This window comes from Moschus berezovskii, chromosome 18 (genome assembly GCF_049115385.1).
Source record: "Moschus berezovskii isolate FMDL1 chromosome 18, NW_MosBer_1.0, whole genome shotgun sequence".
In the NCBI taxonomy this organism is placed as follows: domain Eukaryota; kingdom Metazoa; phylum Chordata; class Mammalia; order Artiodactyla; family Moschidae; genus Moschus; species Moschus berezovskii.
In genome coordinates this window covers 17,740,788-17,766,121 of record NC_142477.1, presented here as the reverse complement: position 1 = coordinate 17,766,121, position 25,334 = coordinate 17,740,788, and the positions used below count along the sequence as shown (strand labels likewise).

The 25,334-nt window shown below is 41.9% G+C and overlaps 1 protein-coding gene across 1 annotated transcript in view; it reads left to right on the top strand.

Moving 5' to 3' along the window:
* Nucleotides 1-25,334, top strand: part of DNAH5 (dynein axonemal heavy chain 5) — a 265,941-nt gene that overhangs the window by 228,548 nt on the left and 12,059 nt on the right. The window contains exons 71-78 of the mRNA XM_055422257.2: nt 4,137-4,382; nt 9,640-9,859; nt 11,677-11,882; nt 13,512-13,715; nt 16,349-16,564; nt 18,842-19,054; nt 21,360-21,512; nt 22,308-22,539. Of these exons, the coding sequence (XP_055278232.2) occupies nt 4,137-4,382; nt 9,640-9,859; nt 11,677-11,882; nt 13,512-13,715; nt 16,349-16,564; nt 18,842-19,054; nt 21,360-21,512; nt 22,308-22,539 (1,690 nt within the window). The remainder of the gene's footprint in view (nt 1-4,136; nt 4,383-9,639; nt 9,860-11,676; nt 11,883-13,511; nt 13,716-16,348; nt 16,565-18,841; nt 19,055-21,359; nt 21,513-22,307; nt 22,540-25,334) is intronic.

Sequence of the window (25,334 nt, the reverse complement as noted above, 5' to 3'; positions counted from 1 at the left end):
TTTCCAAAAATACAATTGTGAAAAATGGAAAAATAAACAGTTGTACTGAGGTGTACATGTGGCTAAGTGATTTACTAGTTTTCTTTGGCCTCAGTGGCACAATAAGAGTGAATGAGGAAACTCTGTGTTTTTTGGTTCTTTTTAAAATTTTTTTTAATTGTGGTAAAAGTCACATAATATAAAACATACTGTTTTACCACATGTAACTATACGGTCCAGTGGCACGAAGTACATTCACATTGTTGTTCAACTCTCAGCATCATTCATCTCTGGAGTTCTCCGCCTTCCTGAACTGAAACTCTGTCCCTATTAAACACTAAGTCCTCATTTTCCCTTCCCACCCCATCTTCCCCCACCCCCGCCAGCATCTACCAATGCAACTTTCTGACTCTATGAATTTGACTCTTCTAGGTACTTTGCATAAGTGGAATCAAACTTTGTCTGCACCTACTGAATATTGGAATGCATCTTTAGTGTTAATATATGTCCTTGTTTCCCCTTGTGCTATATGTTAATAGTAGGGTAGTAAGAACTATGTTTCTGAGCTGGGCATATTGGTATAAGGTAAAGGTAATGCACTGTTCTTCCATATCATTTTTACATTAACTCAGAAAAGATAGGGAACTCCATTTTGCCAGTTCAGTTCAGTTCAGTCGCTCAGTCGTGTCCAGCTCTTTGTGACCCCATGAATCACAGCACTCCAGGCCTCCCTGTCCATCACCAACTCCTGGAGTTTTGCCAGTAGTAATGTAGTATTCCCTGGCGACTCAGATGGTAAAGCATCTGCCTGCAATGCGGGAGACCTGGGTTCAATCCCTGAGTCGGGAAGATCCCCTGGAGAAGGAAATGGCAACCCATTCCAGTATTCTTGCCTGGAAAACTCCATGGACTGAGGAGACGGGTAGGCTACAGTCCATGGGGTCGCACAGAGTTGGACACGACTTTTCACTTTCAGTGTAGTATTTCTTGAGTAGGAAGACTGTTCAGTTACTAGAGAGGAGAGAGAAAGTGTGCAGAGTTCTCAAACCCATAGTCGTTACCCTGGGATGTGTCATAAACCTTGATGTGAGAAAGAAGCTTTGCCTAAAATTCCTTGAGTGATACTCAGGTTAAATATAAGCCCTGCCTCCAGAAGATCCATCTTTTCAAAGACTTTTCATCTGCTTCCATCATGGAAGTTTACGCATGAAACAGACTTGTGGTGTCTTGCCTTCACAGCTAAAAGTTAAATGCTACTGTTCCCAGACATTGATTTTTTTTAATGGACTTTTAAGAATAAGTCATAAAACAACAGTAGGCTGGAGTTTCTCCTAGAAGGTAGGGAGTTTTCCCCTTTGCTCTCCAGAAGGACTGTTAAAAACATTCGGAGTAACCAATTCCCAGTCCTCCTAGGTACCCTGGAAACAACTAAATTCAATGATTTATTCAGAAAAGAAAAATGAGTTTTGCAACTCAGGGCCCTGAGATCACCCTTCCTTTGATTTTTCTTCTCAACTTTATTCCTTTTATCTTTTCCAATGAATGGTGACACAGTTGCCTTATTTAAGGGGAATGCAGACGTCTCAAGTTGGAGAAGGAAATAGCAACCCACTCCAGTGTTCTTGCCTGGAGAATCCAAGGGATGGGGGAGCCTGGTGGGCTGCCATCTATGGGGTCGCACAGAGTCGGACACGACTGAAGTGGCTTAGCAGCAGCAGCATCAGCAGACGTCTCAAATAGACGTTTCTCCCTCTCTCTCTTGCTCTCTTCCTCTCTCCCTCCTTTCCTTCTCTCTTCTTTCCTTCCTTCTTTCCCTTTTAATTCTTTCCACACTTTATTGGGGTCAATGCAGAAATTTAAATGTCCCCCGCTCCTTTGTAACTTTGTTATCTTCATCCTGGCCTGAAATCCTTAGGCTGACAACAGCCATGTCTTCCTAACGGGTCTCCTCTAGTTCATTCTTACCTTGCCCACCCTAGTCCATCTTGTATATTCTAGAAGAAATGGAAATATCATTATGCTCTTCCTTTAATGTCTTCCCATGGCGCTTATGGTAACATCTAAGTCTTAAGCAAGATCTAGAAGGCCCCCTGCAAGCATGTTCTCTCCTCTGAGGTTTTCATTCTCACATTGGATTTCTTGTGTGATTTTTCAACCAGACACCTTCTTGGGAAGCGTATGAGAAGGTCTACACTGTAGACACATTCAATCCCTATTCCCCATAAGAGCATTAGGCTTATTCTCAGCATTTCAGCTGAGCGTGACTGCAGACAGTCAAAACCTTGGTTGAAAGAACAGTGTACTGTCAGAGGATGTCTTGTGCTGCTGCTAGTTTATGTATAGCTGCTGAGCTAAGAATGGTTTTTGTAGTTTTAAATGCTTGAAAAAAAAAACCTCAAAACAATATTTTGTGATATGCAAAAATTATACAGCGTTCGAATTCCAGGGTCTATAAAGTTTTAATGGAACATAGGCTCATTTGTTTATGGACGCTCTGTAGCTGCTTTCATGCGGCAGTGATAGGTTAAGTTGTTGCACCAGAGACTGTATGGCCACCAAAATATAAAATATTTACCACTTGGCCCCTGATGTAGGGAACAGTATATTAACTCATAGCTTGGATAGAAATTTCCATGTGGGATCAATGCTGAGTTCCATGACAAGACTGGCTTTTTGAGCTCCTTGCTAGACTAGAGGACAAAACATTTGGATCTTGAGAGATGCTGCAGCGATGGCTGTACCAGGTACCTGGGGCTGAGAAACAACTGCAGCTTGTGTTAGACCTGGGCATCCAGGCTACGAAGTCATTTCTGATCACCAAGCACACTGCCCAATGGCTGTGATGAATAATCTGTACACAAGTAGACTTTTGGAGATGCTGAAGAACATGTCAACCAAACTTTTAAAGTACCGTTCAGAAGGCTGTGAAAAATGTGTGAAAGTGAAAACGTTAGTCATTCAGTCATGTCTGACTGTGTGACCCCATGGACTGTAGCCTGCCGGGCTTCTCTGTCCTTGGGATTCTCCAGAAAAGAATATTAGAGTGGGTTGCCTTGCTCTCCTCCAGGGGATCTTCCTGACCCAGGGATCGAACCCAGGTCTCCTGTATTGCGCGCAGATTCTTTACCATCTGATCCACCAAAGAACTGTTTATATTAATAGTTACGTTAGAGGATTCCATAGTGGATCTGGTAAACTGGATATTAAGAGATACAAAACTAAGTGGCATCCCGTGCTCCAAGTACAGTTGGTTTAAACCTTTAAAATTAATTAATTCAATAAGTATTCAATACATTTCTTTCCATGAGTAGTCATTTAACAGTAATTATCTATTTATTAAGTATCCATTCAGATCCAGGCGTTGTACTGCTTACTTGATTATTTGAATGCTTATAATTTTCCCTTGGGCTTCCCAGGTGGCGCTAGTGGTAAAGAACCCACCAGACAGTGCGGGAGACACAGAGGTGCTGGTTTGATCCCGGCAACCCTCTCCAGTATTCTTGCCTGGAAAATCTCATGGACAGAGAAGCCTGGTGGGCTACAGTCCCTGGGGTTGCACAGAGTCAGACACCACTGAGCACATATGCACACATACACACAAACACTTTTCCTTTAAAGCATCCTCGATAATAGAGTTGCCAAATATTTGAAACCTTCTGTAGAGTATGAAGCAGCCAGTGTATTGAAGGAGGTCCCAGACAAGGATTTGACCAACCTGGGCTCTGGTCTTTTAAATGTGTGATTGTGTTTTTGGCAAGTAAAGTCTGAAAGTGTTAGTTGCTCAGTCATGTCCAACTCTTTGAGACCCCATGGACTGTAGCCTGCCAGGATCCTCTGTCCTTGGGATTCTCCAGGCAAAAATACTAGAGTGGGGTGCCATGCCCTTCTCCAGGGGATCTTCCCGACCCAGGGATCGAACCTGGGTCTCCCATATTGAAGGCGGATAGAGTGAGGATTCAAACAAATAAGCAAGCAAGTAAATAAAGAGATTAACCCACAAGGGAAAAAAAAAACAACCTCTCTGCCCTATTTTCCTGGCAGGGTTACTGTGGACATCACTGAGATAATCTGCCAAAACGAATTTTGGGAACCACATTGAATTATGAATAAGAAGGGGTTGGAGCTAGTTTTGGTGACCCATGTACTGTTTTTGGCAGGCCCGTAAGTACATTATGGACTCCATGGGAGAAAAGTATGCAGAGGGCGTTATCCTGGACTTGGAAAGGACATGGGAAGAATCTGATCCTCGGACACCGCTCATCTGTCTCCTGTCCATGGGCTCAGACCCCACAGACTCCATCATCGCCTTGGGGAAGAGATTAAAAATAGAAACCCGCTACGTGTCCATGGGACAGGGCCAGGAGATCCATGCTCGCAAGCTCCTGCAGCAGACCATGGCAAATGTGAGACCTGATGTCTACTTTTGTGTTCTGTGGTTGACATTGCCGCTTATAGGGTAACAGTGCAGGAAAGAACCTACAAATCCTTAAGGACTGAAATTTATGTGTTGCGTTCTGTTTGCTAAACAGGTAAAAGCATGATACCTGTTAGAAAATTTTCATGAAGAAATGAATACAATGTAAAACGTTTTCTGCTGAGCCTTGACTTCTGTTAAGCTTGCTCAGTGGAACATCTTATTTCCCGTTTGCATAGTGCTCAACCCTGCTTTGGGGTTCACAGTTCCCTCTCTGTGCATCAGATTCCAGCCCCTGCAGATCTGCTTGGGGAATCCACAGCCTTCTGGAATCCACAACACAATCCAGAATGCAAAATCTGTGACCTGGAGTCCCCTAGGCCTGGCCCAGGTTCCAGAGGCCAGAAATCTGCCATTACCCTGCGGTGGTACCAGAGGTTTTCTGGAAAGCTGACCTGTCGCCTTCCACGTGGGCTCTGAGAGCCCTTGGCAGCTTGCAAATTCAACAGCATCCAGTGCCGGCCATGCTCAGGACTGGTCTGGGGCCATTGCAGCTGGAAGCCACGTGATGACCTGCTAATGCGACAAGTTCAGAACTGAGGCACTTTGAGGGACTTAAAGTTGCCTGAATGCAAAAGGTCCTGTTTCATCTCTGAAACTCAAGCTCCAGAACACTCGTGTGTTTACTCTGGTCTAATCTTAGGTGTCCAGATGGATCCAATTTTATAATAGTGTACACTCGGGTCACCACCTCGGAGAGCCAGAGGCTCCTTCCAGCCCCATGAAGTCTCCCTGGTGTCTGTGCGGTCATTTATCAAAGGCATTTAGAAGGTCCTTCTATCTGTACCATCCTGTCTGTCACTTTGCAGGTTTAATGAAAAGGGGAGAAAAACCCCACCATCAACACACAGCAAGACTCTAAAGGGTGTACATTTTGGCAGGTCAATTTGTAGTCAGTCCCTGGACCTTAACCTCAATTTCCATGTATAAAATATATATATATTTGGGCTTCCCTGGTATAGAATCCAGCTGGTATAGAATCCGCCTGCAATGTAGAAGACCTGGGTTCAGTCCCTGGGTTGGAAAGATCCCCTGGAGGAGGGCATGGCAACCCACTCCAGTATTCTTGCCTGGAGAATCCCCATGGACAGAGTAGCCTGGTGGGTTGCAGTCCATGGGATGGCAAAAAGTCAGACTGAGTGACTAAGCACGACCTTCTTTTGGGTTCCCAACTCTGCCAGAGGCTCCCTCCGCCCCTGCTCCCCTCTCCCTGCACTCTTTGGCCAAGTACAGGGTGGCTGAACCACTTGCCTCATTCCTACCGGAGAACATGCAGTTGTGGTCTAGATGCTTTTCCAGCCTATTTTGGCGCAGACTCCACGCCTCCTTCACTAAGCCTGAGCTCTCCCCCTCAATATCTTAAGACCGCTCTGTACCCTCCAGGGAACCCCCCTCCCCAGTTTGGACAGAAATGGCTGTCTCCCCCCAACCACCAGACAAGAGGTCCACCATGAAACCACTGGGTTCTAGGTCCAAACTGCTGACTCTAGAACCTTCCCACTGTGCTTCATCCTGATTCCTTCCCCCAGTCTAGAACTGAGTCTGCTGGGTTCTAGAATCTCCATATTTGCCTCTTTCATCCTCAAGCCCTGCCCTGCCCCCAGGTTTGGTGAAAGGCAGGGGCCTCTCTTGTGTTCTGTGCTGTCTGCTATGCTTAGTTTGCAGATGGGAGGGGGAGGGGGGAAAGCACATGATTATTTCAGTTCAGTTCAGTCGCTCAGTCATGTCCGACTCTCTGTGACCCCACGGACTGCAGCATGCTAGGCCTCCCTGTCCATCACCAACTCCCGGAGTTCACTCAAACTCATGTCCATCGAGCTGGTGATGCCATCCAGCCATCTCATACTCTGTCATCCCCTTTTCCTCTTGCCTTCAATCTTTCCTAGCATCAAGGTCTTTTCCAGTGAGTCGGTTCTTTGCATCAGGTGACCAAAGTATTGGAGTTTCAGCTTCAGCATCAGTCCTTCCAATGAATATTCAGGACTGATTTCCTTTAGGATTTACTGGTTGGATCTCCGTGCAGTCCAAGGGACTCTCAAGAGTCTTTTCCAACACCACAGTACAAAAGCATCATTTCTTCAGCACTCAGCTTTCTTTATAGTCCAACTCTCACATCCATACATGACTACTGGAAAAAACATACCTTTGACTAGATGGACTTTTGGTGGCAGAGTAATGTCTCTGCTTTTTAACATGCTGTCTAGGTTGGTCATGCATTTTCTTCCAAGGAGCAAGCGTCTTTTAATTTCATGGCTGCAGTCACCATCTGCCATGATTTTGGAGCCCAAGAAAAAAAGTCTGTCACTGTATCCATTGTTTCCCCATCTACTTGCTATGAAGTGGTGGGACCAGATGCTATGATCTTGGTTTTCTTTTCTTCTTTTATTTTTATTTATTTTCTAAAATTTATTTATTTTAATTGGAGGCTAATTACTTTACATTATTGTATTGGTTTTGCCATACATTGACATGAATCTGCCCCGGGTATACATATGTTCCCCATCTTGAACCCCACTCCCACCTCCCTCCCCATCCCATCCCTCTGGTTCATCCCAGTACACCAGCTGAATATTGAGTTTTAAGCCAACTTTTTCACTCTCCTCTTTCACTTTATCAAGAGGCTCTTTAGTTTTTCTTCACTTTCTGCCATAAGGGTGGTATCATCTGCATATCTGAGGTTATTGATATTTCTCCCGGCAATCTTGATTTCAGCTTGTGCTTCATCCAGCTCAGCATTTAGCATGATGTCCTCTACATATATGTTAGATAAGCAGGGTGACAATATACAGCCTTGACGTACTCCTTTCCTGATTTGGAACCAGTCTGTTGTTCCATGTCTGGTTTTAACTGTTGCTTCTTGACCTGCATACTGATTTCTCAGGAGGCAGGTCAGGTGGTCTGGTATTCCCATCTCTTGAAGAATTTTCCACAGTTTGTTGTGATCTACACAGTCAAAGGCTTTAGCGTAGTCAATAAAGCAGAAGTAGATGTTTTTCGGGAACTCTCTTGCTTTTTCAATGATCCCATGGATGTAGGCAATTTGATCTCTGGTTCCTCTACCTTTTCTAAATCCAGCTTGAACATCTGGAAGTTCATGGTTCATATACTGTTGAAGCCTGACTTGGAGAATTTTAAGCATGACTTTGTTGGTGTGTGAGATGAGTGCAATTGGCAGTAGTTTGAACATTCTTTTGCATTGCCTTTTGGGATTGGAATGAAAACTGACCTTTTCAGTCCTGTGGCCACTGCTGAGTTTTCCAAATTTGCTGGCACATTGAGTGCAGCACTTTCACAGCATCATCTTTTAGGATTTGAGATAGCTCAACTGGAATTCCTTCACCTCTGCTAGTTTTATTTGTAGTCACGCTTCCTAAGGCCCACTTGACTTCACACTCCAGAATGTCTGGCTCTAGATGAGTGATCATACATACCATCGTGGTTATCTGGGTCGTGAAGATCTTTTTTGTATAGTTCTTCTGTGTATTCTTGCCACCTCTTCTTAACATCTTCTGCTTCTGTTTGGTCCATACCATTTCTGTTCTTTATTGTGCTTATCTTTGCATGAAATATTCCCTTGATATCTCTGACTTTCTTGAGATGAATAATACATCCATGATTTGGAATCCCAGGTCTATTTCTGGCCTCTCCTTCCCCGGACTGCCAACACTGACTTCCTCCCTCCGCTAGTACTGTACTTAGAATACAAAGACAGTAACATTCACAGGACACTGATTCAACTTGAATTTAAAATAAATAATGGTGGAACTAATAATTATAATTTCAGGAAACTAAATTAGAATTTAAACAGAATATTTTTAGCCTTTAATTTATCTATATTTTCTGTTTAGTAGTTTAATTTCTACTCAAATGTAAAAATTTTTTTTTTTACTATTATTAGCATGTTTAAAACTTGTCAGAGACAATAGTGTTTTATTCCAGAATGAACTAACTATTCTAGAACAGTAAAATGGAAGATCTGCTTAGTAAGAAGAACACAAAATATTAATACTGAAAGCAGTGAGGCCAAAGAAGCAAACTTGGCAAAGGGATTCCTTTCCGTGGGTGAAGGTTCAACCATCAAAATACTCACCTAAGAAACTTAGATCAAGTGTCACTTGTATTCTGGATGAAAGAGCATCTGAAGCCTTTTTGTTATGTTTCACATTTAGTTCTCCTTTTTCTGAATAGTGAACAGTATCAATTAAAATTTCATAGAAAAAAATTAAATATTTATTCATTATATACTTCTGAAGACAATTTAAGCGGATATGTGACATTCCAAAAGGGATCAGTTTTATATGTAACTTGATTAAGATTTTAGATCTGGTACTTAGTTTATGTTGTGCAAAGAAAAATAGGTTACACTAATCAAATAAAAATGATCCAAAATTACAGAGTCAAGAAAATAACTCAAGATTATGATCTGCATATTGTAGATGATTTTAGCAACATTATTTTATGGATTAGATATTGAAATAATTATTATTGGGGCTTCCCTACTCGCTCAGTGGTAAAGAATCTGCCTTCCAATGCAGGAAACCTAGACTTTGTCCCTGGATTGGGAAGTTCTCCTGGAGAAGGAAAAGGCAACCCACTTCAGTATTCTTGCCGGGGAAATCCCATGGACAGGGGAGCCTGGTGGGCTATAGTTGATAGAGTTGCGAAAGAGTCAGACATGACTTAGCGACTAAAACAACAACAGAATTATTATTTCATGACCTAACTTTTTGCCTGTGTTGCTTTGTACAAGGAATCTTCTTAATGCACATAGAATAATGTGCATCAGAGATACGACTTATTATCTTTTAAGACTCTTGTTTTTAGAATAGTCTGATTCCCCAGAGAAGGTGCTTACACATTCTAGAGGATATAAACCCTGTTGCCGGTATTCTAGGAACTCTCTTTTTCTGTTTCACTTTGGTGATTTTCATGACTCCAACCATATATTATTACTGCATTGGCATGCTAGTAATGGCATCCCATCAGACACACTTGTGGAACAAGAAAAAATGTAACCTGTCTCAGTTAAACCTGATTGTATTCTTAGATTTGATCTAGATTAATTTATCGGGGTTAGTGTGTTTTTCCATTAAGTTTTAATTACTTAATTTCTGAAGGAGGTACTGATTTGAATCTCTGGGTGAAACACAAAATGGACCAATTTCCATTTCCTGTTGCTGACTTAGGGAGGATGGGCCCTTCTGCAGAACTGCCATCTGGGACTGGATTTCATGGATGAGCTGATGGATATAATTATAGAAACTGAGTTTGTACATGACTCGTTCCGCCTGTGGATGACAACCGAGGTTCACAAGCAGTTTCCCATCACCCTCCTTCAGATGTCCATCAGATTTGCCAATGAGCCCCCCCAGGGCCTCCGGGCAGGACTGAAAAGAACATATGGTGGTGAGTTGGGGAATCCTTCCAAGTTTATGGACGTTCTTATGCTTACATTGTTTTCTTTAAAGACATGGAAAAGGAATCAGGTAGGTTTAGTTATAGCAAGTGGTGCTATGATTTAACACGATGGTGAGGTTGTAGCCACCTCTGTCCTGCTGCATGTGGAGTCTCCTTGGCTGTGTAAGGGCCTCAGAGGTTCGGATTCCACCTTATGTTTTTCCTGTTTCCCCAGTATCACTCTCCTTTGCCCTGTGCTTTTCAGTTTCCCACCTTGGCTCAGTGGTAAAGAATCCTCCTGCCAATGCAGGAGACACGGGCTTGATGCCTGGGTTGGAAAGATCCCCTGGAGAAAGAGAAGGCAACCCACTCCAGTATCCTTGCCTGCGAAATCCCACAGAGGGGCCTGGTGGGCTTCAGTCCCTGGGGTCGCAAAGACTCGGACACAACTTAGCAACTAAAGAACCACAACCTTCTCTGCTGGACAGCTGCCCTTTTATGTTACATCTAAACTGGATAATGTTGCTGTTTACGGTCTTCATGCTCCATACCTAACATAGGGCAGTAGCCTCTTCCAAGATGAGAAGCTGAATTAAAATTATGTTCTCTGCCTTCATCTCATGTGTAAGGATGTCGGGATGTCAGCGAAGTTAGAAATCCGACCACAGCAACTGAATCAGACCCAAATGCCCCTCTTGCCCCAACTGGAGCCAAGATTATTCCCAATACAGTCACTCCCTCTGTCATAGCTTCCAGTTTGAAGCTCACGGTCACAAAAAAAAGCGTGAGCTTGGAGTTAAAAATCCTGCTTCTGGTCCTTCCTGAACAAATGCATTTATTCTCATGGGTGCCCAACACTCAAACAACCTGTGTTTCAGTTTTCTCATATCTAAAATGGAGATAATAAAATGATAAATTTAAATTATAATAGTGTATTTAATAAAAATCATCAACATAGTAATTACATATAAATTTGAAAAATCTACAAAGAGAGTGTTTATTGGAGTTTCTAACAAGGCTCACAATTTTGCCAATAAGGTAGATGTGGAATGATGATGTCTGTAAAAACAGTTTGCAAATGAAAACATTTATAATTGTATATGTGACAAAGATATATCTGTATAATAATCATAATTACAATTTGGAGAATATACTCAGGTTGAGAAGGGCATCTTTTTTATTTTATTATTTTTTATTATTCTTTTTAATTGAAGTATATTTGCTGGGCAACGCAGGTTACAAGTGAACAATGTAGGGATTCACAATTTCTAAAGGTCATATTCCATTTATAGTTATTATAAAATGTTGGATATATTCCCTGTATTATACAATATATCCTTCTTATTTTATATCTAATGATTTGTGCTACTCAATAGCAATGGGCTACTATATACACTATTCTAATTAATGTTTAAGTTGTTAATAGAGGATATGGAAGTCTTTGCAACCTTTGTCTTTGCAGTCTCTGCGTACGTGCCCTTCACAGTGATAATATTGTCTGTTATTAGTAGTCGTGCAGTGATAGTGGCGGTATTTATTTTGTCACCATTTTTATCCCCACACCTTTCTTGTTATGTTGGTAAGAACTTTATCCGTGTGAGTGAGACCCCACCCCCCTCAAATCTCTGTGCATATTTTTCATAAAGAAATGCCCTCTGGGTACCCCAAAGTTAAATTATAATTGCCATGTGACTGTGATAAAGATGATTCAAGATAAGTGAATTTTAATGTCAGGAATTTACAACAATAATGGATAACTTGTAAAAGTGGTAGAAAATAAAGATGTTTGAGACATGAGACAGTTTTTCCCTACCTAACCTCTACAGGGGTGAGCCAGGACCTGCTGGATGTGAGCGCCATGGCACAGTGGAAGCCCATGCTGTATGCTGTGGCTTTCCTGCACTCCACGGTCCAGGAGAGGCGCAAGTTTGGGGCCCTGGGTTGGAACATCCCCTACGAATTTAACCAAGCTGATTTTAATGCCACGGTGCAGTTCGTCCAGAACCACTTAGATGACATGGATCTCAAAAAGGTACCTTGTGCACACTGCTTTCTGCCTTGGGTGATTTGGGGCTTGAATCCTTGAGCTAACATGACCCCCTCCCCAGCCTTGGGCGAAATCCTGTAACAGCGGTGATTTTCAGTGCTGGCAAAGTCATCCTCTTTAAGCCACAGCAACTTGGGTCACACTAACCACTTAACTTCAGGGAAAAAAATGAACACATTTTGATTATCTTTTTATTTCTCCAAGGCAAGTTAACATTACAAGTAAGACAACCTAACAGGATCTATTGGAGGGAGGGAGCAATGGATGAAGAAGCTTGTTTTTTAAAATCCTAAAACCCCCAAAATTTATAGTCTAGATGACTTTTTAAAAATTGAAATATAATTGGTTTAAAATGTTGTGTTAGTTTCTGCTGTACAATGGAGTGAATCAGCCATGTACATAAATATATCCCCTCTCTCTTATACCTTTCCCCCACCCCACCCCCATCCTACCCCTCTAGGTCATCACAGAGCACCGAGCTGAGCTCCTTGGGCTATATACCAGCTTCCCACTTGCTATATGTTTTATATGTGGTAGTTTATGTATGAGGCTTCCCTTGTGGTTCAGATGATAAAGAGTCTGCCTGCAGTACAGGAGATCTGGGTTCAGTTCCTGGGTTGGGAAGATCCCCTGGAGGAGGGCATGGCAATCCACTCCAGTATTCTTGCCTGGAGAATCCCCATGGACAGAGAAGCCTGGTGGGCTACAGTCCATGGGGTAGCATTGAGTTGGACATGACTGTGTGACTAACACACACACAGTGGATATATGTCAATCCTGGTGTCCCAATTTCCCCACCCTTCCCCCCACTATGTCTGCATGCCCATTCTTTATGATGTCTGCATCTCTATTCCTGCCTTAAATAGGTTCATCTGCACCATTTTTCTAGAGTCCACATATATGTGTTAACATATGATATCTGTTTTTCTGACTTCACTCTGTATGACAGACTCTAGATCCACCCACATCTCTACAGATGACCCTAATTTGTTCCTTTTAGTGGCTGAGTAATATTCCTTTGTACATACATACCACTTCTTTATCCATATACTCTTGAATGTGTGCTTTTTAAGGAACAGCCTCAATATTCTAAAGAAATAAGCGTTTTTTTTCCTATTGAAATCAAAGTAAAGAAGTATATGAATGCAAGAGGATCTATTTCAAATCATGGACATGAGCTTTGAGTTCCCCTCATGTTTGCCTCGGAGAAGGCAATGGCAAGCCGCTGCAGTACTCTTGCCTAGAGAATCCCATGGATGGAGGAGCCTGGTGGGCTGCAGTCCGTGGGGTCGCTAAGGGTCGGACACGACTGAGCGACTTCACTTTCACACATAGGAGAAGGAAATGGCAACCCACTCCAGTGTTCTTGCCTGGAGAATCCCAGGGACAGGGGAGCCTGGTGGGCTTCCGTCTATGGGGTCACACAGAGTCGGACACGACTGAAGTGACTTAGCAGCAGCAGCAGCATGTTTGCCTATTTAGTTTACTTTCTGCACTTTTTGGTTACTGAGGAGTGATGACGATGATGAGAGTGCACGCATGGGTGTTACTTGGCAGGGAAAATGGGGGTGAGACGGTCATCAGTTCTGCACCTTCTTCTGTAACTTTTCCCAGGGTGTCTCTTGGACCACTGTCCGCTACATGATAGGAGAGATTCAGTATGGAGGCAGAGTCACCGATGACTATGACAAGAGACTGCTGAACACGCTTGCTAAGGTTTGGTTCAGTGAAAATATGTTTGGACCGGATTTCAGCTTTTACCAAGGCTACCATATTCCAAAATGCAGCACAGTGGATAACTATCTTCAGTATATCCAGGTTGGTCATCTTCAGAATTTTACGCATAGAGCAAATACCTGTAGCCAGATGATTTTTTGTTGGTATTTATTTATACCTCATAGTTCTTTGAAAATACATTTTAATGGTGACACATGCTGAACGTGGAAGGTTCTGAGCCCCAGAGATGTTATCTTCATATGTTTATATTCATCTAATGACTAAGCTGTTTATATTTGTTCTTAGTGTATGTTTTCTGTCAGTTCTCTCCTTCCCTTTTTTTCCTCTCTCTCTTTTTGTCCACGTGGACTCTTAGTTCCCTGACCAGGGACAAGAAGAATTCATGTCCCCTGAAGTGGAATCTGAGAGTCTTAACCACTGGACCTCCAGGAAAGTCCCACTTTCCTTCTCGTTTAATGCCCAAGTGAGGAATATTCTTTAGCGATATGATAGATTGGGCAGATTTAGATCCAGGGAACCTATACAAATGCCCTTTTGTGTAGGGCATTATACTCAATGTCCTATATTTAATCTTGTTGTGTCTCAAAGCATTTACCTTATTCCATGACATCTGTTTCTTAATCCTGACCTGATGGACAGCGTATGAGTATTCTCAGAAACACACTCTGTATAAAAGGTTCCTCTGACTGAGTTTCTCAGCTTCGGCACCGCTGACATTTGGAGCTGAATACATTTTTTAGGGGCGGGACAGTCCTGTGTAGAATGGCTAACATCACCCTTGTCCTCTCCCCGCTAGATGTCAGTTTCACCTCCTACCCCTTCCTACAACAACCTCAAATGTCTCCAGACTGCCAAATAGCCCTGGGGGGAAAATCACTTCCAACTTTAAAGTCTTGCTCCAAGAAGGAATAAGGTTTTGACAGGAAATCAGGGGAGAAAAACTTGATTTGTGCTTCCAAGTAACTACATTTTCTGTCTCTGTACCTGGAATTCATTAGATCATTATTTAGCGATCTCTTTTGCCTCTAAGATTTATCTCAGGGTGAACCAGCTAAAGCAAAACAGCCCCAAAGAGCTAAATTTATCAGTATATTTAGAGGTTCTGTGATATATACGTGTAATGAGTTTACCATATATCACCAGCCCCACACTTTTATTAATTCAAGTCTACAAATATATTTGTCTTAACTGTATTATATGTGTCTTTAAATCATTTGCACTGAAGAGAAGTGTATACGAAGGTATAAATTTAGGTATGCCTGCACATAAATGGCAACCCACTCCAGTGTTCTTGCCTGGAGAATCCCAGGGACGGCGGAGCCTGGTGGGCTGCCATCTATGGGGTCGCATAGAGTCGGACAGGACTGAAGCGACTTAGCAGCAGCAGCAGCACGTATATTTATTTATACACATCTCATTTTATAAGAATTTGAGTTCACTCATAAGAAGGCATTAAGTAAAAAGAAATAAAATAATGGACTAGAAGGGAGGGAAAACATGAATAATTTAAGTATGCAGTTCTCACATAGAAGTATATGTCAAATTGTAGGTAAATTTTCTTTTGTTCAAGTAGCTGGGGTAGTATTTATCGGCTAGTTCTGCTGTTCTGTTTCTTAAGGGCTTCCCAGGTAGCTCTGCTGGTAAAGAATCTTCCTGCAATGCAGGAGACCCTGGTTTGATTCCTGGATTGGGAAGATCCCCTGGAAAAGGGATAGGCTACCCACTTCAGTATTCTTAGGCTTCCCTGGTGGCTCAGCTGGTAAAGAATCTGTCTGCAATGCCAGAGACCTGGGTTGGATCCCTGGGTTGGAAAGATCCCTTGGAGAAGGGATGACTGACTACCCACTGCGGTATTCTGGCCTGGAGGATTCCATGGACTGTGTAGTCGGACAGTACTGAGTGGCTTTCACTTTTCACTTTTCTGCTTGTCAGTGTCTCTTGCTGTATGCTTTTCTAACTTTGTTGCTCTTTTACTATTTCTCACTTTTCCTAGCCTGTCTCCTCCTTGGGAGAGAACATTTCTCACCTCTGGTTTTATCAGGCCATAATTGCTAAAACTGTCATTTTTAGTAACGATTAGTTACACACCATTTATTTGAATAATTGGTTTTGAATTAGATGGGACCTTCGAGAAGCAAAATACCAATCCATAGTTCCCTTTCTATTTTATAAATGTGTTATAAAATAAGATAGGATCTCTGAATCAATTTGCTTAAAGTGCAGACTTTAAAGAACCGTGGGCTTATTATGTTAATTTTCTTTTCAGGACAACTTGATTCTGTTTTTAAAAATATATTTATTTATTTATTTGGCTGCATTGGGTCTTAGTTTTGGCACGCAAGATCTTTGTTGCAGCATTCAGAATGTTCAGAATCTTCCGTTGCAGTGCCTGGTCTCAGGAGTTGTGGCACACGGGCTTGGTAGATGTGGCTCTTGGGCTTAGTTGCCCCGAGGTGTGTGGGATCTCAGTTCTCTGACCAGGGATTGAGCCCGAGTGCCTTGCATTGGAAGGCATATTCTTAACTACTGGACTACCAGGGAAGTCCCACTTTTGATTCTTTCCCAGAGAAATTATTGAGATGGTAGCCTGCCACAAAGAAGACATATCATGTAAATGCTTATCCTAGTAAAATCATGTCTATATGCTAAGACAGTGTAATTTAGCTGGTGCTTGTGTCAGCAGTCTCTGCTCACCGAGGGTATTTGTCGTTCAGAGCTTGCCCACCTACGACAGTCCCGAGGTGTTCGGGCTGCACCCCAACGCCGACATCACCTATCAGAGCAAGCTGGCCAAGGACGTGCTGGACACCATCCTGGGCATCCAGCCCAAGGACAGCTCTGGCGGAGGGGATGAGACCCGGGAGGCCGTGGTGGCCCGGCTGGCTGATGACATGCTGGAGAAGCTGCCCCCGGACTATGGTCCTTTTGAAGTGAGTTGATGGCCTCCTGACAAGACAGCTGTGGATGTGTGCGGTTGGTTGGTTGGTTGCGGGGGCGGTGAGGAAGCAGGGCTGTGCTGTCGCTCAGTTGTGCCTGACTCTGTGACCCCATGGGCTGTAGCCCACCAGGCTCCTCTGTCCGTGGGAATTCTCCAGGGAAGAATACTGGAGTCGGTTGCTATTTCCTTCTCCAGGGCATCTTCCCAACCGAGGGACGGAGCCCGCATCTTTGCATCTCCTGCTTTGGCAGGTGGATTCTTTACTGCTGTGCCACCTGGGAAGCCTGAGGAAGAAGGCAGGAGGGCAGAAATAATTTTTCTGAAATTAAAGAAATTGTTTAAAAACTTCACTTCTTGAAGAAGCAGTAAAAGAAGTATTTGAACCTATCGATGTAATCATTTCAAAATATAAGTAATAAACCTGATGAGAGAGTTAATCTTCATAGTTAAATTATAAGTGTGTACTGATGGGTTAGGATTATTTTTCTATAACGTCTCCTGGAGGCACTTCACACTGTCATTTGTTCAAAGGAAAATGATGTATTCTTAAAGAGTCGATTATTTTGCAAAAATAATCCCCCCAATTTGTCCTTTTAATATCAAGTAACTTCTAAGAGAAACTGACAGTTATGAAGGTTAACTTTTTGGACACTTTAGCATGTATTGTGAAAAGATTTACCCTGATAACATGTTTAAATCTTTGCTAAAAGCAAAAGTAAGTGGCTTACTTTCCTTGTAGTCTTAAGAGATTACTTGTGACATTTCTGTCATAGGACCACCAAGTTTCTTTATATATTGCCCTTTCCACCTGGTTTTCAGAAGGAATTCTGTATTTTGTTTCTTTAGCATCCTATTGTTTTCCATGAAGCAGGGCATTTTGCCTGCTAGTTTTTCACTGTAGACTGAACTCAAAGAACTCTCACCAGGGAATCATTTCCCCTGGAAGAAACTCTGATCACTTGTTTGGAGAAAATCAATACTGTTACCAGCTTTCATAAGCACCTTTCATTATAGTATCACCAAAGCAGTCATTCATGTCTAGCAGGGGCTGAAATATTTATAAAGCAATGAAAGTGCCTAAAATATATTAAGTGAAGTGGTATTCACACAGTCGTGTCCGACTCTTTGCGAGCCCATAGACTGTAGCCCGCCAGGCTCCTCTGTCCATGGGGTTCTCCAGGCAAGAATACTGGAGTGGGTTGCTATTACTTTTCATAAATAAGCATGGTGGTATGTGTGGAGTTTAGAAGAGTCACCTTCCTTTTGCTAAATTTGCTTAAGATAGAACAATTCAGCCTGGCATGATACCTGATCCACAAAGACTTTGAATAAATACTTGCAAGACAGAAATGAATGGGTGAGTGGATGGATAGATGCTTTGATGGAAAAAATAAAAAACTTTAAAAACAGAAATCTAATTTTTTGAGACAGCCTTCAGAATTGTTGCGTATGCATACACATCTGCTTGTGTGTGTCCATGTGTGTATTTTCAAGTCTTAGATTGGCAGTGAGTGAATGTTTCCCAATAACTGCAGTTGTTGTTTGGAAGACTGTGTGTTCGTGGACATGGATTTTATATTCTTCTGTGAATTAATGGCTGCCTGTCTTCTCTCACTTTGGATGAAAAATCAGCTGGTCCTCTAACAGATATTTCTTTCATTTCTTCTCTGTTTTCTGACAGTACAAAAAAAAAAAAAAAGAGCTTACTATTTATGGAATTGTAAAATTTAGGGCCCTTTCAGAAGCCCTAGAGTACCATGTATATAATATAACATTGTGTGTATGCTCAGTCCTGTCTAACTCTTTGTGAGCCCATGGACTGTAGCCCATCAGGCTCCTTGGTCCATGTGATTCTCCAGGCAAGAATACTGGAGATAGTTGCCATTTCCCTCTCCAGAGGACCTTCTTGACCTGGGGATCAAACCTGCATCTCTTGTTTGTTGGTCAATTTTTTTACCACTGAGCCACAAGGAAAAGTGAAAGGTAAAAGTGTTAGTTGCTTAGTAGTGTTCGAGTCTTTGCAAGCCCATGAACTGTATGGGTCCTGGGCTCCTCTGGACACCAGGCTCCTCTGTCTAAGGAATTCTCCAGGCAAGAATACTGGAGTGGGTAGCCATTCCCTTCTCCAGGAGATCTTCCCAACCTAGCGATCAAACCCAGGTCTCCTACATTGCAGGCAGGTTCTTTACCATCTGAGCCACTAGGGAAGCCCTATGTAGAACATTATAGCTGTCAAATAATTTTTCATGTGCTAATGTCTCCATGGCAGGTGAAGGAGAGGCTGCAGATGATGGGGCCATTCCAGCCAATGAACATTTTCCTCAGACAGGAGATAGACAGGATGCAGAGGGTACTTACCCTGGTCCGAAGCACCCTGACGGAGCTGAAACTTGCCATTGATGGCACCATCATCATGAGCGAAAATCTACGAGATGCTCTGAATTGCATGTTTGATGCCAGGATTCCTGCTCGTTGGAAGAAAGTATGTTTAAGTCAGCTCTTATCCTGCCTAATCACTTTATTGTTGTGAATAATTGTAATTGGCAAGTGAAAGCATGTACAGATAATGTGCTTAAGAGTGTTCTTTTGCTTGGGGACTAATCCTCTTAGAGCCCTGTATTTTTAGATTGTAGGTGGAGAAGAAAATGATTTAGCATCTCCCACATCTCAGGGTCTCTGCTAGGCAATTTGTATGCACCGTTTCATGTAAATCCTACAATTTATTACCCATAGTTTACAGATGAGGAACTTAAGTTAGGGGAGATTAAATGTTTTCCCAGATCACACACCTTAGAAATCCAAGAATCAGAATTTAAACCCAAACTCATGGACTTCAAAGCTTGTGTTGTTAATTTTATAGAAGGGGGATGTTCCCACACACACACATATGTCAAAAGTCACTCCAAAGAGAAACCTTCTTTCTTGCTTTTTCTGTAAATATGTGAGTATATACCTCTCAAGGTAACAAGATAATAATTTAGCAATATTCTTACTGATTGCATATTATTAATTGTGCTAAATGACAGATATGGGCTTTTAAAATTTTTTTATGTAACTATACTTGATTTAACACAAGATTGTGTTAATTTCTGCTGTACAGCGAGGTGACTTGGTTACATGTGTATATTCTGTTTTGCATTCTTTCCAGTATGGCGTATCGCAGGATGTTGAATCTAGTTCCCTGTGCTTGTTGTTTATCCGCTTTATATATAATAATTTGCATCTGCTACTCTCAAACTCCCAATCCTTCCCTCCCCCACATCCTTCCTTGGTAGCCATATTTCTTTTCTGTGTGTCTGTGAGTCTGTTTTTCTCTTTCTTAGATATGTTCACTTGTCATATATCTATAAAGATATGATGGAATGAGTTACCTCATTTTAAAGTTTGTTGTTGTTTAGTCACTAAGTTGGGTCTCACTAAGTTGTTGCTGTTTAGTCACTAAGTTGGGTCTAACTCTTAGAGACCCCATGGACTGCAGCATGCCAAGCTTCCCTGTCCTTCACCGTCTCCCGGAGTTTGCCCACACTCATGTCCATTGAGTTGGTGATTCCATCCAACCATCTCATTCTCTGTCATCCCTGTCTCCTCCTGTCTTCAGTCTTTCCCAGCATCAAGGTCTTTTCCAATGAGTCACCTCTTCGCATCAGGTGGCTAAAGTATTGGAGCTTCAACTTCTGCATCAGTCCTTCCAATCAATATTCAGGGTTGATTTCCTTTAGGATTGACTGGTTTGAGCTCCTTGCTGTCCAAGGGACTCTAAGAATATCTTTAAAAAAAAAAATTTGGCCATGCCACACTGGATGTGGGATATTAGTTCCTTGACTAGGGATTAACCACTGGACTTCCAGGGAAGTCCCACTTCCTGAAACTTAAAATCCTTTTATATGGATATTTTTCTACTCAACTTATTAACAGTCTTTAAGAATCTCAGTGTCTCTTGTAAAATAGGCATATCAGTTCTCAAGCTATTTGAAATTCAAGTGGTTTATCTATTCAGGTTGATCACTACATTTATTCACACATAAAATAGTGCAGTTACAGTGAAATGTTATAAAATATGATTTGGAGATACCGTCTAGTGTGATTGCTGATAATGTTGATGACATTTCCATGCCTGTTGTAATAACATGAGTTCCACGTGTAAATTCAGGCAGAACATTACAGGCAATGAACGAAATTAATTTGTTGGTGGTAAGGAGACCTGTGTTTCCATTTTTATTCCCTTCATCAGAGAATATAAAAATGCCTTCTAAGAGACAGAAACTTCAGAAAATAAATGTTTGCCCCATAAAAAATAAGTGGAGGAAAGCTTCTACATTTGTCACTCACAGAATATAAAGTGCTCTTAAGGCCATAAGCACATTTACATAAAAGAAATGCTATTTTATAATGTGTCTGTTGAAAATATAGCCTAAGGAAAAATAGTTGAAGCCCATTACATTTAATTCAATCAATTGTTTTAATTGCTTTATGGCAGAATTGATCATAACTATATTCATATGTGGAAGGAGATTTTATTGATAGCAGATGTCTTGAACAGCATGCCAAGCTGGGTTAATCTGGAATTCACATGATGGTTAGTTGATTCTAACATACTTCATATTATTAAAAAGGAAGAATAATTTGACATCTTAAATGTCAGAACCCTATGGAAATTTATGCCTTAGGGACTTCTAAATTCTAAGTGTGAAATTGATATTTCATCATTGTTTTTTTTCTGTGAATATAGTCAGTTACACAGTAGAATTAAACCTGTATTAATTCATGTTTTCATGTTTGCATTTCAGGCATCTTGGGTTTCAAGTACCTTGGGTTTCTGGTTTACTGAACTTATTGAAAGAAACTGCCAGTTTACCTCTTGGGTTTTCAATGACCGACCTCACTGCTTCTGGATGACTGGCTTTTTTAACCCTCAAGGATTTTTAACTGCAATGCGACAGGTAATAGCACTGATTTTTACCTGTTGTGTTATTACAATTTTCCTCTGGAAGGCTTTCTTCTTTCATTATAGTTTTAAATATGTAGTTTATAATAAGGCAGAAAGATTGCCTGGTTTGGGTGCCAGCAGTTAACTTTGCCCTGAACATAAATCCAGCAACTTGTTCTCAGACTGCTATCATTATATTTATTTTTATATTTGATTTGATTTTATATTTCTTTTAAAACTGTTATTCAGTCATGAGGTCATCTCCGATATTTTGCAAACTCATGGACTGCAGCGCGCCAGGCTGCACTTCCCTTCACTGTCTCCTGGTGTTTTCTCAAACTCATGTCCATTGAGTCGGTGATGCCATCCCACCATCTCATCCTCTGTCATCCCCTTCTCCTCCCGCCTTCAATCTTTCCCAGCATCAGGGTCCTTTCACATGAGTCATTTCTTCGCATGAGGTGGCCAAAGTATTGGAGTTTCAGCTTCAACATCAATCCTTCCAATGAACACCCGGGACTGATCTCCTTTAGGATGGACTGGTTGGATCTCCTTGCAGTCCAAGGGACTCTCAAGAGTTTTCTCCACAATGACAATTTGAAAGCATCAAATTATTTGACACTGAAGTACAAATATAGTTAAATTAGGACATGGGTATTGCTTATAAGAGGATCTTTTAAAACCCTTTAAATACTATCCTACCTGTTTTGAATCTGGGGCTACACTGTTATCCCAATTATTCTGTTTACATTAAGACAGGCCTTTAGTTGCTGGTGTCATCCTTTTCTTTTGCTCTTTCCCCGAGTAGGAAATAACTCGGGCCAACAAAGGCTGGGCTCTGGACAACATGGTGCTTTGCAGCGAAGTCACCAGGTGGATGAAGGACGACATTTCTGCCCCTCCCACGGAGGGTGTCTACGTCTACGGCTTGTATCTTGAAGGTGCTGGCTGGGACAGGAGGAATGTTAAACTTACCGAGTCCAAGCCCAAAGTGCTTTTCGAGTTAATGCCTGTTGTAAGGATTTATGCTGAAAATAACGGTAAGTTGTCTGTGCCTTCAGGGACGGTTGGTACGATGGGGTTGGATGATGCTATAAATATAGGATCTCATTATTTTTGTTATCATGTGATAAGGATTATACTCTGTAATCAAGTAGATTTGTATTCACACCTGTGTTTAACGAGTACTTACTGACTTCTGGCCTCTTCTTAGAGTGCTGCTGGGAGGCGGTGGTTCTGGATAGTTCTTGCCTGTCTAAAAAAGCAGATGAAATGTATAAGGATACTCACGGAGCATTAGCTAATGAGATCAGAAGCAAGTGTTTGGAATAGTTACTAAGTGTTGAGAAAGGAGGGTGAGATAAGGGTGGGATGAGACTGTCGGGGGCTGGATCTTGGCAGCCAGGGGACCTGGAGGGTCTTGGAAGAATGGATGGGGCTTGAATGATGAAGTGGGAAGAGGTGGAAAGAAGGAAAGAAGCCTTTCCAGGTGGGACTGCCCAGGGCTCCGGGAGGTCATGACTCCTCCAGCTTGGAGGTTTAAGCCAGGCTGTGAGGTCCGGATTGAATTCAGGGACATTGGCTTAATTCAGTAGCTTATGGTAAAATGCTGGGTTCACATTGCAGCCTATGAATGTGACAACACTTTTATGAAACACGCATGTCAAAGCAGAGTCCTTTGACAGAGTCATCAAAGCTGTGACAAGTCCAAAAACACCTGAACTGTTTTGCATTGTTGGTTTGATGTTTTCTAGAGGTTTTTGCATTTCACTCAGCTAACGTCACCTCAGGGATAGCTACTATTCACAATATGAGGAGATGCTGTTCATTTCACTTAAAAAAATTATATTCCTTTTAAAATAAAATTGCACACGTTTAAGGTGTATAACATCCTCGGAGGAGGAAATGGCATCCTACTCCAGTTTTCTTGCCTGGAGAATCCCATGGATAGAGCAGCCTGTGGGTTACAGTCCATAGGGATACGAAGAATCAGACATGACTGAAGTAATTGGCCAAGGTGTATAGCATGTTGATTTGATATACATGGTGAGATGATCATTATAAGCCATAAATTAATGAGGTGGCCAGGATAGTAGATCCTAAGGAAGTCCTAATTTTATAATAGAAGCATGAAGATTTTTCTTTAAACAAGGAAGAGACAAAAATCTCTCTTTAAAGGATAATTTTTAGTATATTTATCCCTTAGATAAATACCACACTTGTAAACATATGTATAAGCTTTGAACATTTGTTTTTTAAGCAAATGTTTGCTAGATGCCTAGTACAAACCAGATACAACCTTACCTGCAAGAGATAAAGGTAGTTATGAACCAGATCATGCCTACAAGGGACTCACAGCCTAGTGAAGAAGACTGATAAGTAAACAAATAATTTAAATAGAATTTGATGCATGTTATGATAGAGATCCCTGGTGGCTCAGTGGTTAAGAATCTGCCTGCAATGCTGGAGACCTGGGTTCCATCCCTTGGTTGGGAAGATCCCCAGAGAAGGAAATGGCAACCCACTCCAGTATTCTTGCCTGGAGAATCCCATGGACAAAGGAGCCTGGCTACAGTCCACGGGATCGCAGAGAGTCAGACACAAGTGAGCGACTTACAGACGCACGTGATAGAGATGCTCTTAGGATGTTCAGGGATGCTAGAAGGAAAACATAACTAAGCCTGGTAGGAGGTGGAGGCTGCTTTTGAGATGTGTTTTGAAGGATGGGAATGAGAGGACGTTAGATTCAGACTTTTCTGGGCAGAGGGAAAGAGCTCTAGCTCACTGAGTCAGCCAAGGTATTAACCGTATGACACACACTGCTCTATTGCTGGGGGTGCAGCAGTGAGAAAGACCATGCAGAACCCCCATGTGCAGGGAGCTCAGTTTCAAGGAAGGATGGGTAACTGGAAAAGAGACGAATATAGTCATTGCTATTCAAAGATTCTGTATGAATTCGCCTACACTCTTAAAATTTATTTGTGACCCTAAGGTTAATGCCTGTGGCACCTTCATGATTTTTCACAGACATGTACAAAGCAGTGAAAAATCTAAACCTCCTGATGTGTGTTTCCAGCTTAGGTGGAACAAGCCTGTGCTCTGCTTCTTGTTTCAGCTCAGACTGTAAACAAGTGCCCTTTCTGTGGTCTATTTAGTGCTATGTTTTTCATATTTTTCTATTTTTCATTGTTGAAAATGGCCCTCGAGTGTAGTGTTGAAGTGCTGTCTCCTGTTCCTGAGCACTAGAAGGCTGTTATGTACCTTATGGAGAAACCACATGTGTTAGACAAGCTTCGTTCAGGCGTGAGTCACAGTGCTGTTGGCCTTGAGTTCAATGTTAATGAATCAACAGAGTATATTAAAAAGATGACTTTAAACAAAAACACACATAAAGCAAGGTTATGTATTGATTGGTCTTTAAACAGAAACACACACAAAACAAGGTTATGTATTGGTTGGTTGATGAAAATTCTGTGGCCAAGGGCTCCGAGGAACCTGACCCTCTATTTCTCCTAGGAGCCATTGGTAATTTGGGCTTCATTAAACTATACATACATTGTTGTTGTTGTTTCGTTGCTAAGTTGTGTCTAACTCTTTGCGACCCCATGGACTGTAGTCTGCCAGACCCTTCTGTCCGTGGGATTTTCCAGGCAAGACTACTGGAGTGGGTTGCCATTTCCTTCTCCAAGGGATCTTCCTCACCCAGGAATCGATTCTGGGTTTCCTGCATTGGAGGCGGGCTCTTTACAGCTGAGCCACCAGGGGAAATAGATACATTAGTCCCACTAATAATGAAGATGGACTGTGAATGAAGAGATTGATTTCAGATCGCTCT